At 39.5% G+C, this 20,281-nt stretch overlaps 1 protein-coding gene across 1 annotated transcript; it reads left to right on the top strand.

Moving 5' to 3' along the window:
- The first annotated feature begins 4,964 nt into the window (after positions 1-4,964).
- On the top strand, positions 4,965-19,398 carry csrnp1b (cysteine-serine-rich nuclear protein 1b). The gene is made up of 5 exons (XM_051881493.1): positions 4,965-5,210; positions 12,443-12,645; positions 15,145-15,404; positions 15,499-15,795; positions 16,162-19,398. The coding sequence occupies exons 2-5, from the start codon at positions 12,462-12,464 to the stop codon at positions 17,113-17,115; spliced, it is 1,695 nt and encodes a 564-aa protein (XP_051737453.1). The 5' UTR covers positions 4,965-5,210; positions 12,443-12,461; the 3' UTR covers positions 17,116-19,398.
- The last annotated feature ends 883 nt before the right edge of the window (positions 19,399-20,281 follow it).

A 20,281-nucleotide genomic window follows, 5' to 3' on the forward strand; every position in this document is an offset into this window, starting at 1 on the left:
CTTAAAACGAGTTTATAAATATAAAAAGTTTATTGTATTGGATTTTATAAAGTCACTAATTAAACAAATGGGATAAAGCACTCACATTGGGTTTTACACATAAAATAACCCAATAAAATGACTTAACTCTTTCCATATCGGAGGTTTAAAGAAAGTTCTAATGTCAAACAAACAAACAAACAGTTCTTTGTCTTTGCACCCCGTGACAGAGTTCCGGAGGGAAAATAGGCTTCACGTTTCTGAGCTTGTCTGCGAGAGAGAGGGAGAAAACAAGTAAACTCTCCTTTAATGGGCATCTGATGATGTCATATCACTGGCTGGATCCGTCTGTCTCTGAGTGAGGCAGAAGCTCTGTGTAGTAATTGGTTGGCGGTGAGTTGGGGGGAAGGGTGTCTCCGCTCTCCTCCGCCTGCAGATTAACCCCTGTGTCTAACTCAGCTTTGGCTTCTCTGAGTCTGGTGTCTTTTTAATCTCCAATTTATATGCTTAATTACTCAAAAGAGGTAGAAGTTAGTCTGTATTGCTTCTGTAAAGCTTATTTTATGTGTTTAAGTCTTTTAGATTAGACTTAAATTTATGTGCTACTGCTGTAGCAACCCATCTTGTTGGAATTTTCTGCTCACCTCTAAAAAGTCCGCAAAAGTTGCCTTATAAATTATGTGTAATATGATTCTTTTTATTCTGCTGCCAGCACACATCTTTATAATACAACAAAAGTTGTTGCTACTTTATAATTAGGAGCAGTGAGAATACAGGAAGACTGTAGGGTAATAATTGTGTCCTACTAAATAGCAGATTCAGAAGTGCAGTATCAGCACTTGTCTCAGCTACAGGTGACCAGCTGCCCAGCTTTGTTTCTCCCCACCCCTTAGGGACAGCTGGGGCCATCAATCTGTTCCCAAAAAACCTGCACTTCACCCTGACTCTGTAACCACCCCTCTCTTTCTCAACACTCTGTGGAAGGCTTTGTCTTGAGAACCTATCACTGTTTTTTACTGTATGTGCAAACTCTTGTGTGGGTGTTTATTTTTTTGCTCTTTTCTAAAGGCACTTCTGAGATATTAAACATTTAAACAAACTTAAGGGGGGAGTTCACCCAAAAAAAATTAAAGTTCTGTCATGTAAGTTTATTCTGTGGAACACAAAAGGTCAACTTTTTTTAAAGAATATCCTGGCCACGTTATAGTCAATAAAAATAATTGAAAACTGGGGATGTCGGGCTTTTAAATACATTTACATTTACGCATCTGAAGCTTTTATCCAAAGCAACTTATATTGGATTCAAGGAACACATTTTATCATTTGTTGCTTTCACTGGGAATCAAAGCCATACTTTTGCTTTACTAGCAATACAGTGCTTTATTGTTTGAGCTATAGATGAAAAAGCACCAAAAAATTCATCTAAATGACTCATGCACTATATTTCAAGATACAGTAGCTTTGTCTAGCAGACAAACTGAAATTTAAGTCATTATTCACTGATAATCAACCCCTCCAGTGGGCTGTTAACTGTTGCAAACAAATCATTCAATCAGTGAGAAATGGTTCAGTCTGATTCATGAACAAATCTTTCAAAATGGGTTTTTGAATTGAATCAGCAGATTCACTAAAAATATCAGACTCAATTTATTCACAGATCAGACATTGTTACTTCTCTCATGAACATGGCAAGAAGAACTAGGGTGAATTGTCAAGATTTTAGTGCACTAGTCATTTTTATACTTTAATGATATTTTATTTTATTTGTTTATTTATTCATGTATTATTATTTTATTTTTTATTTTATTTTATTTTATTTTATTTTATTTTATTTTATTTTATTTTATTTTATTTTATTTTATTTGGGGCTTGTCAAAAGAGTTCCGAGGATATTCTTCAAAATTCCAGTTTGGAAAAAAATGAAGTTGAATAAATATCGACAGAATTGTCATTTACGTGAACTTTTCAATTAGGTGACCTTTCACTTTAAAACCTGAATGTGAAACTTCAGTGTGCACTTGTTTTCTAACGTATATGCACTAAGGAATATGAGGCCAGCTCAGTAATGTGTGATATACAAGTCGGTTCATGTGAGGTGCTCCTAGGAACACGTGCAGCAATGGCTTTTTTTCTCTCTGCAGATGGTAAGCATTGAGGGCCATTATTGTTCTCGATGTGGGGCGTCCTCTGCGGTAAAGTCTCTGGCACACTTTTAAAGACATAGTGGGTAATATATGCAGGCCTGAGCCAGTGCCCTGGCGAAAGCATTCCCCTCCCCCTCCTTAGACTTCTTGTCTTGAAAGAGAAGACAAACATTTGTGAGTATCAGTGTTCATCCCCTCAACATTTTCCACCTTAGGAATTTGTGATGAGTTCTTTCATGTCCTGAACCATCTTTTATCAATATTATTGCATGTAACAATAATGTCTTCATGTTGGAAACACACTGAGTTTCTGTTTCTCTCTTTAACAAGTTTTTCAGTGGGTCAAGACCACAATGATACAACAAAGGCAACCTATGTCTTTAACTAAAAAGATAAGTGGTTTTACTGGCTTGAGTTAAAAAGAGAAGTGACAAAGTACCAAAAGACTGACTAGATCTAGATACGTTTGAACAGTGTCTAAAAACATGACGGCGACAGCCAAGTTAATCAGGAAGAGACTATCTACATTCCAGACACTTTAACACACACTTCTTATGGTTTCGTTGTCTCAACACGTGTACTAATAAGTAAACCAACTCTGATGAATCACACCAACAATTATAAGTAAACACCCTTTAGCAACGTGAACACCGAATTACCCCTGTAAACAACAACATTAATTGAAAAAGTGCTCAAGAGTAGTGATTTGAGCACAGCTTAGCCTAACAGCTTGATTTGTGTATTGCAGCAACAGCAGACCTGTGATTCTCAGCATGCCACCAGACCTGCGTATTTAGTTTTGGGATGGAGAAAGATAAAGGACCCCAAGGACCGAAGCCCTCTAAAATGAGGTCCGTGATCATATGTTCAATCTGTTCACAAACACCAGCTGTCTTTTGGTGGCTCCACCCGAACACACTGGCTGCATTTTACACCTGTGTTGACACTGGCAGCACTCCCTTTTTCTCTACAAAATGAAAGTTTACTCCACCTAAACACGCTTGTATGCGCACCGTTCTGATTAATCCTGCATTAGTTGAATTCTGTGTCATGCAGGCGTGCGCAGTTAATGACACGGCTGACACTGATGGTTTAGATAGAAGGAGACATAATGTTCAGTCATACCTGAAATCACTGTGACCCATCTTGAACTTGCAATCAACCCCAGCCTAACTTTTTTTAATAAATGCCAAATGTAAAAAATTACATCAAATTACTTATTCAGTATGTCTGAGCAGGGCCGTAAACACCATAGACACCATAGACACCCCCCCCAAAAAAAAAAAAAAAATAGAATTGTCCCCTCCAATATTTGAAATTCTTGCACTGCTCTGCTGCACTCCATTATGCAGTGCTCTGTTTGTTGTTAGAATGACAAAAAGGTTTAAAAGTTAAATTTTTAGGCTGGTCTGCCTCAGCCAGGGTTGCCAGGTTTTCACAACAAAACCCGCGTTTCGGGGGTAAAATCCGCGTTTTTGGGGGGGTTCCCCTGGTAAAATTCGCACTCCAGGGGATAAATATCATGTTATTTGGGGTCGCTTTATCCCATTTTTTAATTGTGAGTTCGCCAAGCAGTTTTTGAGATTTCAGGATCCCCCCATTCAAATAGATAGGACCTGGTCTTGGATGCCGAAACAGCTGCCCGCGGCGTTGCAAATATGGCTGCTGAGTGAACAGACTTTCCTTGAAAGGAACTTTGAAGTAGCCCAATTCTGCGGGAAAACCGCAGATTTGGCAACACTGGCCTCAGCAGTGTGCTTGTCAATGTCAAAATGATTGAGTTGGCCAATCAAATCAAAGTAGGCGGGGTTTACTGAAGCAGAAGCGCGAATTCCAGTGCGAACTGCGAAGCGTCAGTTTTAACGTTGAAAGAGAGTGAGGTAAGATAGCAAAACATTTAATATTTGGCAGCTGTTTTACGATAAAAATTTACAATAGAAAAAAGTCTACTACTCGTCTTTTTTTCCTCAAATACGGCCGTTTTGAATTGGAAAATATGGTATCATTTGCGTGATTCATGTAATTCCTAACTGAATGTGACATGAGGTGAAACGTATTTCGTTTTCAACATATTAGGCATACAAATAAAAGAGAATGCAAGCATATTTTAAAATATTATTTGCAAATAGTTCAAAATGATTACTTCCCTACTAGAATAGACCTAGCATTTCCTTTACTGTTCTTTTCCTTTATACTTTATAAAAAATGGTTAGACATGGTTACGGCCTTGTGTCCGTGTCAGTACTGCACGTCTGCAACAGTATGACCAATAAATTAGGCAATGGCTTTACAAGTTTTTCTACTAAATGATGCAAAAGTATTACAGGATTTACTAAATGATGCAAAAGATTTATGACTCATTAATTCTATGGAGGCTGACTCAGGAAATGATGAATAATAACCACGCAAACAACATCAAACTGCGTAGGCCTATATTTAATTTATTCGGTTCTAATTAAGCAATATCACTATCAAGAGTGTTGAATAAATATTAAAATAGAGATAAAGATATATATATAAAACATACAGACACACACACTCTTATTTTATTATATACTAACACACACTATGGATTCCATTGAGATGACTGGGAAAGTGTCCCAACAACCTGAATTCACCCTATAGGTCTATTTTTATTACCATTGTAGTACAATGTCAGAAAACTATGGTTACCATAGTAAATTTTTTCAGTGTAATGAAAGATTTACTGTTTCCCATAACCTGCAGGTTACTGTGTTCCGGTCCTTTCTCAATCATGTTACTATAGTGATTTTCTGTCAGGATGCGAGCGCGCCAGGAGGAGTGTCGCTCCGCGCGGAAGGCAGGAAGCGGCGCGTGGGCAGTGTCACCGCCTGCGTCACACGCCAGGAGGGAGTTTTCCACTGACGAAAAGACTGCGCTGCTCAGCCGTCTGCTTCAGACAAGAGGAACAGCTTCAGCTGCTGCTTCAGTACGCCGAGCGCACAATAGCCACACGAACAGAACGGGATCTATACACGGATAAACGCTCGATCGAGTCACTTGGATTATTACCGCTTCATCTTTTCCTATATTGTGATATACTAATGCTGATCGGACACCTTATTGGTGAGTAGCGGAGGTCCGCGCTGTTAAACACTGCACTTGTAATGTGTCTAATAGGCAAACCTCGGTGCTGGAGTCCAGCCAGATAGTTTCAGTGTTCTTTTGTCGGCCAGAGTAAACCGATAAAATCTGTTGTGTAACTATTTCAAGTAGCTAAAGCAGAGGAAATTGTTGTGTGCTGCCATGACATAGAAAAAAAACTAACTAAACTTTACATTATTTACCATTGTCTGGCGTTTTCAGTGTTAATGAATGAAACGTTTTATTTCACTAATAAACTCCTAAACGATTTATTATTTTAACCCTGATGCTTAAGTGTAGGCTATGTTAAGTGTGTATTGTTCGGAGTAAATATAAGCGTTTTCTCTGTCAGACTTTAAATGGCTGTGGTTGATGGGTTTGATTTAAATGATAATTCTAATAAGCAGCAGTTGGCGGTTCTGATCGGATCCATTGGCAGAATTCCAGCATAGTGGACCGTATGTGTGTGTGTCCGATAAGCCGTAATTGCTGGTTTGGATGTGTTCATGTGTTGAGTGCATTCCCCGTTCACGTTTATAGTGCTGGTGTGTCTTCTGAAGCGCGAGCGACTCCTTAAGGTGCCACACCGCATCATTTCAATAGTCTGCCTGCAGATCTGCGCTCAGCCTCACATGCACTTCCAGTCCTCAGTGACGTCACCGGGGGTGCATGCGAGGCTGAATGCAGGTCTGAGGGAGACCTCACTTGATCCGATCCAAACTTTAAAAAAAAAAATAAATAATAAATAATAATTATATATTATATATATATATATATATATATATATATATATATATATATATATATAATATAATATAATATATTTTGATTATTGCTGTGATTGACATCAGTCAATCACGAGGGGAGGGTGGTCACGAGAAAGGAGGCAACAATCACTAACACCTTGTGCGCGGCGTGATTGGAATAACTGACGTGAAAATGCAACTTGATGTTCTCATTTCACAAGGGTTTGTTAGTTGCTGGTTTGCATGTTTACTATATTCTTTTGTGAGATAGTTTACTGTCCCTGTCTGTAAGCAGGTTGAATGTTTGAGAGGGGAAGTTGTTGCATTCGCTTGAGCTTGTATGTAAACTTTTTAGTTCAAGCATTTTTGTATATTGTGAAAATCCCAGCGCAGCAGCACTTGATATCTTCTTTGTGTTTTTGTGACTGTTTCCGTAAGTTTGAGGGTGTTTATGCTGCGCGTGCTGCTATGTTGAGCGAGTCGCGGTCTCTCGCGCGACCTCACTTGGATTGTTTGTGGGAACAATTATGACACAGTCGGATTTTTTTTTTTGTTTATATACCTCACCTACATGAGCGTGTTTATTCCCAAATTGACAAATTGACCTAAGTACTTTTTTTTTTTTTTTTTTTTTTTTTTTTTTTTAATATGTCTTTTAAAATGTGTTTGTCACTCACACCGGTCACAAGTGAGTTGTTTTCTATGAAACAACAGTGATGTTTTGAATTTTAGTACACGCTAAACTTATATAGGACCCATAAAAGATAAGCATTATTTATTTTATATACTTCTGGGTTGATGAGGTGCGACCTTGCACGTGAAATCAGCCCTGACTAGTGATTCAGTTAATTGGTTCAAGTGACATGTCTGGGATGTTTCCTTCCCTCTTTTCATGTGAGTCTTCATGTGTCTCATTTAAACCAGTCATACTTTTTAACCGAGATGATGTCTGTATTATTAGCGTCTCATCTTTTTTATTAGGCTCTCACCCACAGATTGGGTGTTCCTATTTGGGCTAGTTCAGTGTGTGGCTTTTGTGCCATGGTATTGGGGGAGGTGGAGGTCCTGATGTCTCAAAAACAGAGAAGCAGAGGGATCCCATCTGTTTTGTCACTCTCGAGCATTCCTCCCAGCTTGTGAGGTACCAGTGAGTGCCCCAGACATGAGCTGCTGACCCCTGAGCTCCCCCACCCTAGACACACACACATACTCTCCCCTGAGAGTCTTAAGAGACTGGTAAAGATGGCTACTATTTGTTTAGCCACCATTAAGTTATTCATGCTGATGACTTGTCAAGGAAGCTACACTTTGCGCACTCTGTTGGAAGTTTGCATTTCGGATATTGATGCAAATTGTTCTGTGTGTAATGGAAATATCTCCTTTCAGTTCAGGCAATTTCCTGAACGGTCATATTTTCCACTCGTTGACTTGAAACGTGAGGAACAATTCGCTCAGAACTGTTAAATAACTTTCAGAGGGTGTTTTGAGATGTTTATTTTTTTTTTTTTTATGCCTCTTAATAATCTAAGTCAGGGGTTTTCAGTGTTTTAGATGCCACAGACCCCCAAATATGATCGTACACATGTGAAGGAACCCATTCTAAAATTGAAAAGGCAGCTAGATATTTTCTTGTGTAAAGACTGTGAAAAAATAGTTTAAATATCATTTGGAAAATATTTTTTTAATAATAATCTTACATTAGATTTTTTTCTATGCGCACTATACTGTGCTATTAGATGTATTTAAATATTTTATTTATTTTAATAAATTAAAAAAAAAAATTATTTACTTTTTTTTTTTCTTTACTTTTCTACGGACCCCAGTATGGAAAACCACCTGAAAACCAACTAATTCAGAATTATTGTCTTTTTTTGTAGTTATTTAGATACTAGATGTCACTTTGGATATCAGTAAAGTAAACTTGTAATCTGCAGCACAATATGTGGTGTTTTATAAATCTTGTTTTGTCTGCATATTTCAAATTTTGGAAATTCATAGTAGAAGTGGCAGCTATGCTTAGCAGACCTGTGAAACAAATCTTCATCTCCACCATAATAACATAATCTTTGATGACTCGTGAAGCCCCGTCAGGTGTTTTTATAGATGTTTCTGTCTGAGGTGATTCCTCTTGGGCAATAGTGGTCTGGACTACACAGACACATCTGGGATAGATAGACTATTACAGAATGTGTCGCAGTGCCAGAGGAGAATTCCTGTGGGCTGGAGACATCGCATTATTTATTTGTTTAAAGTTCTCGCCCGCTACACTCCTCCCACATCAGTGCACACTCCTATTTGGGATGAATGTGTACTCTGCATGGGTTGAATCTCAGGAACAGAATGTCTCTGGCGTAGTTGAACATCTAGAGTGATGATCGGAGCAGCACACTGCTCCCTCCTCCCCCCTGACTGCAGTTCTTAAGAGCTGACCAGCAGGGGGAGCGTTTTCTTTTATTCTGGTAGAATTGTAGAATCTGGATTTGATTCCAGTTATCTTGCAAGTGCTTTTACACCATCTTTAGCAGCCAGGTTTCATAGCCGCACTTTTGTATATTTTTAGATAGTTTAGTTGAGGTACATGGTACTCATTACATTATCTTGGATGGAAGCCGTGAGCTGGAGGGGCAAAGTCAACGCTCTTGCATAACATGAGGTCGGGATTCCAATGTTTGCAGTTTACACAGGCTTCTCCATGGTGTCGGCTGTTTTTACGCCTTTTGGTGAGTTAAAGAATTTTTAATGAAGCTTTTGTGTACGTGAGACCGCCGACAGCAGATAAAGATCCAGTTTCAGCAATCTGCTGCTTTTGTGGCCATTCTCGAGATTTATATCCACCGTCCTTAGTGACTACAGCATTGAGAATTCCTCATCAGTGCACTGCCTTTATTGGAATGACAGTCCTGCATAATTTATGCTCCAGTGTGAACATCTCACCTGCTCAGAGAGTCTGGGATACCTCGCTGGTGACAGCTTCTGCCTGGATGTGAAATCCAGACCTGTTCTATGGCGGATTTATGGGTAGATGGTGTGTTTTGACTGCTTGTATTTTATTTGTGAGATTTCTTGCTCGTATTTTTAGTCGCTGCTGATGTTGGAGTGCAACAGGACAAGCTCCAGATTGACCTACAGCTGAGCCCCCCACTTCCCCCCTCTCTTGTTCCTGGGATTAGCTCGTCGTCATTGTTTCTGCCCGTTAAGCAAGATTAACAAATCAATGTGTCAGGTAGGCTGCAGTCAAGAGACAATGACCCACTTCTAACACCCAGGTTTTGCTCTCTCTCTCCCCCCTCTATCTCCATCTCTCCCGTGCCGTCCTCCCCCTCTCCTCACTGTCCAGAGTCCTTAATTAAAACTCCTCTGCTTGGTAGGCATGCATGCCGTCCTCAGGGAATTCTCTCTTTTTCTCTGTCAAATGAGGAGTAGCGATAATAGTTGAATGTGAAGGTAAACTCCGTGTCTGAGACTGATGAGAACAAGGGTTTGATGAGCACCAGATACCGAATTCAGGTGGTTTCTTGTACAAAGCGTGAGTGGATTGCATCTAGAAATGTAACAGCCAATTTACTAGTCAAATGAGCAGATGAGGATGAATTCTTAGTTGTTTTGCAGTCTTCTGAACTTGAGTGGTGAGAGTCAAGTGTCAAGTTCTCTCTCATCATCTTGCTATATTGCTATATATAATATATATAAATATATATAAAAATTTTCCTGCCAAGGTCTGTGAGCTTGTCTGTGCAGAAAGCTTCTTGTTTTCAATCAAGACGTAGCATGTAAGGGTTCACGCTCCCTGCGCTGGCTCTGTTTGCATGCAAATGAGGACAGATCTGGACACATACAGTTTGCAATAAAAATAGATTATGTCCTTAGCCTGTACTGCCGTTTTTAGAAAAGTCAGCTGTTTGCTGTGTCATTTGTGTGTTTAAAACCTGCATCCGAGTATTAACGTGTGACACAAACTATTGCATAACTTTGCAACTGTTTGGCTTGTAGAGTTCCTCTAGTCAAGGTTCAAGTATTGTTTGCTTTCAGCTGGTGTTGCACGAGCAGATAAGTTTGACTCATGGAAGATATTGCAGGGTTAGACGCAGATAAGATTCACCTTGTGCTTTTTGGCAGCGACGTTTGGCAGCCGGGGAGACACGGCTGAATGTGCAGACGGCACTGACGCGCCCTCGATGTCTGGCACATTTGCGACGGTGGCACTAATGTGTGAAATGCACATGCACAGAGAGAGAATGAAGTTCAGATTGTAAACAGAGCAACCTGTGGGAAAGGGAAGTCTACATAATCTTTTCTGAAGACCAGTATTATTTCATGTTATGGCCAATAACGATAAATCACCAGTATTTAAAATTCTACACTATTCTGTACTATTTTGCGTGGTATAAAAATAAATCGCTTAAAACTAAAATCAATTTAAAACCACAAGTGAATTTAGGCATTACATCATTATAATGTGTGAAAAATAAGCCTGTATATTTTGCGATTTACTAAAGATTACTTTTAATAGCGTTAAATTTTTAGTGTTATTAAAGAATAACTTAAAATGAGTTAGATGATAGCAAAGGTAATCTAAATGGAAAATAGTGGAAATTAGCATGCACAATTAAATATTCAATTAAATATCAATATATAATTACATATTGTAAATAAAATAAGTCAAAAGTCCATGTAATAAAACATATAATATCTAATATTTAATTAGAAAATATCTAATATTGGTTATATTGTGTATCCCAAGGGAAGATTAAACAACATTACTCAATTTATTGTTACACAAATCCATCTTACTGACTGCTAACACTGGAAATTGCTCAGTTTGAACTCAAACAAAAAAGTATTTGTACACTTTGGTAATGTAAAATTAAGTTGATTATTAGACAAATGGCAGACTACTATTGAGTCATATTGTGTTAGTCACACTCTATATGGCAGGGATGAATCAGTGTCAGTTGGCTCTTTATTTTTTTGTTGATGACACATAGACCAACATCATGAGCTGTATAATCTGCCAGTCACGACCGTCTGTCACTTTTTCTCAGAAGTGGGAACAAGCCTTATTCTGAAACACTTATTTATTGCTCATTATCACTTCTGGGGAATAAATGGCCCTGTTAGTGCAGTTAATATAGCCAGTCATAAGTCAGTACTTGAATTATATCCTGTCACATCTCAAGTTTAATTTTTGTTGATTCGCTCTAGCAGCAGTGAAAACTTTTATCTCTAAATCAAACCTTTTCCTTCCTTCCCCACTTCCTTCCTTCCTTTGATTCTGCCTGTTTCAGCATTAATGTGTCTGAGCTGTGGAGTGTAGCGAGAGGCCGAGCCTGAGGTGAACTAGCTGGCTGGGGTTTATCTCGGGGCAGAGAAAAAAATTAGTCCACAGCCGCCAGTATCAAATGATGGTTTCATGTAAACGCGGCTGCGCTGCACCGGCTCTGACCCTTAAAGGCTGATGGGCACCGGCTAGACTCTTCCTGCCAAAGGATTGATTGCTTTTATTGCCCAATAAGCAACCTCTCCACGGGAGCAGCGACAAATGCAGCCTAGGCTTACATAAACATGTTTACTGTGCCAAGCTGTACACACATTTACTACAGAGTCTCATAAAATGCATTTAGCAGCTGTGCAAAGTGTAATTGCTGCTACTGGCTCAGTGATGTGTGCTTTTTGAGTGGGGTAACCTAAATTTACCATCCTCGCTAATGTGGCTATGTAATCAACCCCCGTCCTAATCAATGTATTTGTCTATGCGATTGGATTTGGAAGTGGGTGAAGGGTCTGGTAATTGTTGACTTGCACCTGAGGGACGTGATTGATTACTTCCTGTTTTCCTCGCCGCTCAGAGGCAGCATAAAGCGTGGTCAGCTGCTTGTTTGGAGTGTAATGCTCATAGCCTGTGTTTAAAAACCTCACTGGACATTTAACTGCTATTAGGACAATAAGAATGCTACACTGGCTGATAACATCGCCAGTGCAATATTCATAGCAAAACAAATTAGCTGTTGGATTGCTTGGAAGTGAACTTTCATTTTTGCCCCCTTTGGCTACATCTACACTAATCCAGATACACTTGAAATTGCATCTTTTTCTACATGTTTTGGCCTTCCATCCACACTGAGATTCGCATTGTAGTGTGGACTGTGAAAATGGAGATATTTGAAAACGATGATGTTTATGCCCAAAGTTTAAAACTGCACATGCGTTGAATTCCTGTGTATGCGTACGAGTCAAATGAAGTATACTTTCCGAGGCTGTGCTTTCGACTGTGCGCGTACACTAGCGTACGCATAAAAAAAAAAAGTATACCCAGGGCTTTAGTCATGTGACCCTTTTTTACCCAAATATGCTGCTATGTGATTTTCACTTTCACAGTGTTGCTAAAGATAAATGTTACTTTGTACAATCTTCATTCTACATTCTTTAACACTCCTATAATTCTTTTCTGTCTTTGCTTGTTTCCCACAGATCACCAAACACTAGCGCCATGAGCGGGGTTCTCAAGAGGAAGTACGAGGAGGTGGAGGAGGACCCATGCTACTCTTCCTCCTCTCCCTCCTCTCTCTCCTCCTCTGCCTACTCCGAATGGGACTCGGATGGGGAGAGCTGCTACTCCGACACCCTGGATTCAACCCCCAGCAACCCCAGCTCCCCAGCAACGTCCTTAAACAGTGAGTTTCCCCTTTGATCTAATCATTTATTCTCTGATTAGTGTTCTTATTTAAGGTGGGAATCGTCAAACTCCCATTTCCATTGCTATTTCCCATGCATAAGGTCTGCAAGGCTTATCTCAGCCATTCTGTGTCCTACCTGATAAGGTGTTATTGAGATAGGGGGGGGTGTAAGATTAATTACATGGATGCAGCTAATTACACAGGATGTTTTGATGGATGCCACATTCACCAGGTCATCTCCTGCAGGCCGCTCATCCAGGTTGTTGGGGTGAGTCAGGGAAGGGAAAGCAAACAGTTGTGAGTTTCCCAGGATGGCAGGGCAGGGAGCCAGAGAGTGTGCCATGTGACGGAGACAGAATGAACGCAGAGCTTTGTCTGAGCACCGGGCATGAACCCAGCACAGGTGCTAAGAGACTGAAGGGGCGCGGAGCGGGAAGGCAGGGATGAAGAGAAGAGGAAGGGAAACGATATGGTTGTCTGCTTGTGTTTATGAAACAAAGTCAGAGAAGAGAGCGCAGTTAGGTTAGATGGCATATTTCATTTGACGTGAATGAAAACTAAGCTGTAAGTGGCAGATGTATACTAGCATTCAAATGGACAGTAAGATTTTTGTTTTTGACAGAAGTCTTTTATATCAACAAGGCTGCAATTATTTGGTAAAAATACAGTAAAAACAGTAATAATGTGAAACATTGTTAAAATTTAAAGTATTTTTCTTTTTAAATATATTTTTAAATGTAATTAGTTCCTGTGATGGAAAAGCATCATTACTCCAGTCTTCAGTGTCACATGATCCTTCAGAAATCATTCTAATATGCTGATTTGATGCGTTTAAACTGTATTGCTGAAAACAGTTTTACTGCTTAATATGTGGAAACTGATACATTTTTTCAGAATTCTTTGACAAAGAACAGCATGAGATAGAAATCTTCTGTAACAATATACATGTCTTTACTGTCACTTTTGATCATTTTAATGTCCTTGCTGAAAAGTATTTTTCTTACAAAAACTTACTGACCCTAAACTTTTGAACAGTAGTGTACAGTCTGTTCAGTAGCTTGCACATGTCTAATATATTCACAACCCATGTTTTCTGGAGATTTTGGATGTGTTTTCAGAGTTGCATAATGATTGGCACCAACACACTTAACAGTACAAACCACTGAACATGCTGTTTGTCTTTCCCTCACCACCTCGTTTTCATTTACCTAAAATAAAACATGCTGTCTACCCTGACTAACATCCATAGATTATCAATTTTAGCATTTTAGATGAAGTCACAAGAATCTGACTCATTGCATAACTGAGATGTCAAATCAGTGCTTGTTTACTCTAATTCATAAGATCACTAATACCAACTTGATAACACATAAAGCTGCTCTGTTCTTCAAACAACAACATGTCATTGTGTTTCTGAGATGGTGCTGCCTATATATCAGGTTCATGTGAGACCCCTTATGCACTGTACTTTTTAGGCTTGTCCATCAGATCTTTTTTGTTAGATGAGCAAAACATTTGTACAAGCTTCTAAAAAATGAGTGCGAGTTTGAGTTCCCACCATTGCAAGTCTAATATAAACCAGCTGTTGGGACAATGAGACCCATCCCCTCCATTCCCTTCAGATAACAATCAGTGAGCTGGTGGCCTCGAGGGAAAATGAGCTTCTCTTTTACAGAGTTTAACATTCAACTTTAAATATTCTTGTGGATATGGAATTTACAATTTAAAAAATAGGGTTTTCATGTTTCAAGAAGAAAAGTCCTCACTTTGAAACGCTTCGACCGCTGACATTGACTGATTTTTGACTGGTTGTAGGAATAATTAGCAAGTCTTCATATAAAGATGGAGTGTATTTTATTTAAAAGCAAGTGTCTTGAGTGCCCTCACCACTTCCAGAAACCTCAAACCTCCAGATCATCCAGCCGCTGGGTTGTGATTTTGGACGCTTTTCTCCCCCTGCACACTTCAGTGCCAAAGGGAAATTCCTGGGTGGATTGTTTGTCAGACATGAGTGAAGAGGAATGCAGTTGTCTTTGCATGTGACTGGAATTGATCGAAAACTGTTAGCTGAACTGTTGCACATGTTGATTGGTGAAATATTGTTTTTTTTATAGCCTAGTATGATGGAATGAGCTCTGGCATTTACAATGTGCTGATTTGCTATGTGAGGACTGCCATCTAGTGGCGAAGTAGTGCACTCGTAACAATAACGTTAATGTGATCTTGATGTGTACACAAGAGACTCACCCACTCCAAGTCTTCCCATTAGGTTTGGCACACTTCCTACTCAAATACTCCCCAATGAGATACTAGGAACAAAACTTTCTTTTTTTCCACCACTCTCTCAGACATGTGCTCCCAGTTTTCCATTAAGAAATTCCAAGCATAAATTCCTGTGAATGTATTCGCCCGCTGTTTTCCACTTAATGTTTTCTTTTTAAGTCCACCACAAGCCTGAACGTCTTATATTTATCCTCTTTCTTTCTCTTTTTCCAGCCACATCTATCCTGAAGAAAGCCAAGCGCACACGACGAGGCAACGTGCAGTTTGACCAGGTTACGGTCTTCTTCTTCCCTCGCTGCCAGGGCTTCACCAGCGTGCCCAGCCGGGGAGGTTGCACCCTTGGCATGGTGCAGAGGCACAGCGCCCAGCGCCGCTACACGTTGGCGGAGTTTGCCGTAGCACAGCGCCACCTTCGGCGAGAGAAACTCAAAAACCGAATGAAGGAGGAGAAACTGGAAGCTCTCAAGCTGAAGGTAGCGAACTTAATTTTCACACATTGAGGTCAAACAAGCTGTATTTAAATCAAAACATCATCATAATCATGTAAATATTCTTTTCTTGTGTCAGCTTACCAAAAATGGTACCCAGGAGTCTGAAGAAGCTGAAAGGTTGACTGTCGATGACATCCCTGAGGATGAAATCGACCTCAGCGGAGTGAACTTGGATGACGGCTCCTTCCTGCATCCCTACCCATCTAAGAGAAGGCTAGCCATCCTCAAAGCTGCTGGTGTGAAAAAAATCGATAAAGAGGAGAAGCGTCAACTGCACGAGCTGCGTACATCGAGGGAAGACTGTGGATGCGACTGCCAGGGCTTCTGCGAGCCGGAGAGCTGCAGCTGTAGTTTGGCTGGGATCAAATGTCAGGTGAGCGTTTAAGTCCCGACAGACTTCCTTGAGAAGCTTATTGGTTATTTTTACAGGTATTCCTGTAGCTCCAACTGTAGAGAATGCGGCAAATAAAATGCATACGTTATAGTTTAAAATTTTGGGGTCAGTGTTTTTTTGGGGGTTTTTTTAACCGAAAAAACTAAAACAAAAAAAAACATTTATTCAGCAAGGACACATAAATGTATTAGATAAATACATAAATATATACAATTTTGTAACATTATGAACGTCTTTACATACACTTTTATAACATTCTATTCATCAAATAATCCTGAATAAATTTTACTAATTGTACTACTGTATTAATTTAATACATTAATGTAATGTTTACTGTTTTTACAGATGGACCACTCATCCTTTCCATGTGGCTGCACTAAAGACGGCTGTGGAAACACGCAGGGCCGCATCGAGTTCAACTCCAGCAGAGTTCAAACCCACTACATCCACACCATCATGAAGCTGGAGCTGGAGAAGCGTTTGGAGGAGCACACACCGGAGAGCAAGTCGCCGCCTGAGGATCAGCCAGACTGCAGTACCCCAAGCCACCCAGCAGAGAGCAGCACCACGCCAGAGACACCTACATTTCACTTCAGCTCGGAGCTAGTATCTGTGGGAGAGAACAGCTGTAGCAGCGACATGACAGATTCATCTAGTTCTTCAGGCCAGAGCGAGGACTCAGAATCGGCCGAAAATGCTCAGAGAGAGCAGTCGCCGTTAGATGTTGACGAAAATGGACTCTCGAGAATCCTAAGCTTTAGCGACACAGACAATGAGGACTGTTCTATCAGGGAGTGTAACAACAACCAGCAGAAAAAGAGCGAGTCGATGGGCTACGGCATCTTCAGCGCGGCAGACGACAAGTTCAGCACGTCGCAAACGGACAACAACCGCACGGCCATGTCTGAGCTCTTAGACGAGAACGCCAATCAAGGTATTGCTCTATTCCACAATGGCTCCGTCCCCCACACGCCCTCACCCTCCATCGATCACTCGGCCAGCTACATGGACCTGAGCCTGTCATCCGAGTCGGACCTGGAGTTCTTCGATGGCTTTCCCTGTCTGGGACCGAGCTCGCTGTACAACTCCCTGAAGGAGTACGAGCATGTGGACAATTTCTTTCAGTTCCAGTTGCCTACTTACCCCAGCCTTCCGCAGGCGGCCGACCCGGGCACTTGTCTCCTGGAGTCTCTGATCGGCTTGTCAGATTCTGTCCCAGAACCTCCGGCCACCTTCACGGACAATCAAATGCTAGAAGACGCCATGAAGCTGTCAGTGATGGAGTCTGTAAAAGTCTAATGGGGGGCTCTTGTATGATCACTGTACACTGAACTATGGGATTGTAAATGAATGCCATTTTTGATTTTTCTTTATGAATGGAGACCCTCCATCCCAGGATATCAATATTTGCATTATCTGCCTTTAAGATGTTAGCAAAGCATTAAGTTATTATAACAATCTTTATTATCATTATTGCCATTGCAGTGGCAGCTAACATTTCAGTTCAAAAACAAGTCTGGCCGACTGATTTTTGAATATTTGTACATATGGCCAGGAAGGTGAAGAACTTCTCACCCACATTGGTGGTATTATCATCATTTACCATTAATATTATTATTATTATTATTATTATTGCTAAGGTTATTTATATGAATTGAGAAGGGGCACCAATGGGAGTCATAATGCTGATTATGTATCTCAGGGACTTTTTCTAGCTTTCAGAAGCAATGCATTTTGACCATCGCTGTTATTTGGCTTTTTTCTGAGAATTTCCACCTAAATAAACAGCATTCAGGCCTCTTTTTTAGGGGCTTCTGTCTCGGTCACTTTTTCGACTTGAGATGGTGGTCTGTAGTTTTTTTTGCAAAGCTAGAGGAAGGATTCCTGTTCCACAAAACGGCTCCTTGGGATTTTCTAACGGTACACAAATCCCCCAGAGGCTCCTCAGTTAGCACTTTATCTGTGAAAAAATGAACCAATCAGAGAGTAGATGGGTCAGTCTCACGCCTGCCCAGTTGTCTCTGAGTCTAAGATTGTTTTCATGCCATTTTATGGTGTTGGATCATCAGCACAAGGTGGAGAAAAGTGAGCGATTTTCTTTTAATTTATTCTACACGCCGCAGATATCGCGTAATATAGCCGCGATATATGTTGACCATTATTTCGAATTGCTTTTATTTATTCTTACCGAGTTATTTATTTTGTTTTGGGATTTTTTTTTTTTTTCTTTTCTTTTTTTTTTCTCCGAATGCCAGCTGAATATTATCTGAGCCACACTGTGCTCTGGAGAAGTGGAAATAAAGCAGCTTGTTCACGTTTCCCACCTACATTAACCTATGTGAAGCACATGTTTGTTTCAGCTGTGGAGGAAGGGCACCAACTGCAAAGTATTTAATAATCTATTCTATTACTATGAAGTAACACTTTCGGTTAAATTATTTCACGTTTAGCATTTGAGCATTAGGACTATTTATTCATGGTTTGGGCAATAAAGAGAACAATGTGTTTAACAAAAGAAAGGTTTAGTGTTTGTGCCTGTTAACACGAGGAGCCACTGTCTAGTGAACTTACATATAACCTACCTATTGATTAAAAATCAGAGTTTCCGGCCTGTAATGTGACCGCCGATAAGGTTGCCTGTGATATAGAGAATTAACATTTTGTAACTATGTAGATTTCAGAGAATTCTAATCTGTTTATTGACAAATTATTTTATTAAGAAATTAAATCCACATTGTTCTTCGAATATTGAAACATTTGTAATATATAAATAGAGCTAAATCTATGCTTGAAGAAAAAAAAAAAAAGTATTCTGGACAGGCATAAAGTGGTGTTTACTACGATGTAACTACCTAAACGAATTTACCTAGCTCAATTTGATTGTACTCTGACTGGTTGGTTGAACCCAAATGACAACACGAATTGTGGGTATAAATTTAGTAGTTTCAAAAACGTTTTGTTGATAAAACCTGCGTATATTATGCAACGTGTATCATATTATGCAAATTTGTGTTGCCCATATTGTTTCCACTTCACAGTGAAGACGTTTAAGTTTGTATGTTTCTGAATGAGCTTTGAGGAAATGAATCGATGTACATATCTGACCATCTAGACTTCAGCTGTCGGCGCAGCCTTATTTGACCCGATAGGAGCATTTGCATGCAAGACCCATTCATTTGTCTCAGTACTACATGCGTTTAGAGCAAAAATGCACAATCAGAAATGTACTTGCTTTATTTTTGCCTTCACGTGCTGTTTAGGATGTGGGCGTGGCTTCACTCATTTGAGTCCAGCTTATTATTCCCTTGTAAAGATGTATCACCTCATCGCGATGAAATGGAAATGATTGGTATTTATTATAGTCATGATTGATGTATGTTTTGATCTGATGCTTTTCAAAGTGTTTCTTACTTCTGCCTTTTTGTTGTATATATTTTCTGCTTCAATGAAACTAAAGACAAAACCAAGCAGTTCTTTTATATTATATATTTTCACGCTTAACAGTTTAAAGCTATTCATTTCATTCAAGTCATTTGACAGTAGTTTGTCCATTCAAAATAAAAGTCCAGCTTTTTCTTACAACTGCTGTTGTTTGTCTCGTCTTTTGTGCATGCAAGTTCTGAAAATACTGAAAAATATACTATAAAAATATTTTATATTTCAAATAAGTTGAATAAATAGATTTAGTTCTCAAAACACACATTTCTCAAAACATTTAATTCATTTCACCTGTTTTCACACATTCCAATTTTCTCAATTTCTGCAAAACCCTACACAAAAATACCCTCGTTTTACACAGGTTTAACCATGATCTCATTCACAAAATACAAACACATAATATAATTAACAGAAGCAGCACAATGTGAACTCAAATAGCACACATTTATCCATAAGTAAACATTAAGTAGCAAAACTGATGACACACCAATCCCCAGAGTTAAATCAACTCTGCTCAGAGTACATATGGTCCCTCTCTATATAGTGTTAAAGTAACACTGAAGCAGAGTTAAAGGTAATGAGATAATAGATGATTAAGCATTAGTGATGAACACCTGCTGTTAACAAGCAGAATCACTGAAGAGAAACACAAGAACTACAACTGACTTCCAGCCACAGCCCAAGATGAACTCAACTGAAAATAAAAGACATTAAATCTCTCAAGATCTGATTAAACAACTCCACAAACAGCATATTATCTCATTAACTTTAACTCTGCTTCAGTGTTATTTTAATTCTATGTAGAGAGGGACCATATGTTCTCTGAGCAGAGTTGATTTAACTCTGGGGATTTTGCTGTGAATGTACAGTAAACTGTAGCATATGTTCTACACCCTCAAACTCGTGATTGACAAATTTATTTGTACCCAATGAACCGAGAGCTGAGAAAGCCTTTTGTCAGATGACCAAGAAACTGCTATAGTACTGTATAATGTAATGAAATTTGGCCAAAGGTGCAGAGGATGAT

Source organism: Ctenopharyngodon idella, chromosome 23 (genome assembly GCF_019924925.1).
Source record: "Ctenopharyngodon idella isolate HZGC_01 chromosome 23, HZGC01, whole genome shotgun sequence".
NCBI lineage: Eukaryota > Metazoa > Chordata > Actinopteri > Cypriniformes > Xenocyprididae > Ctenopharyngodon > Ctenopharyngodon idella.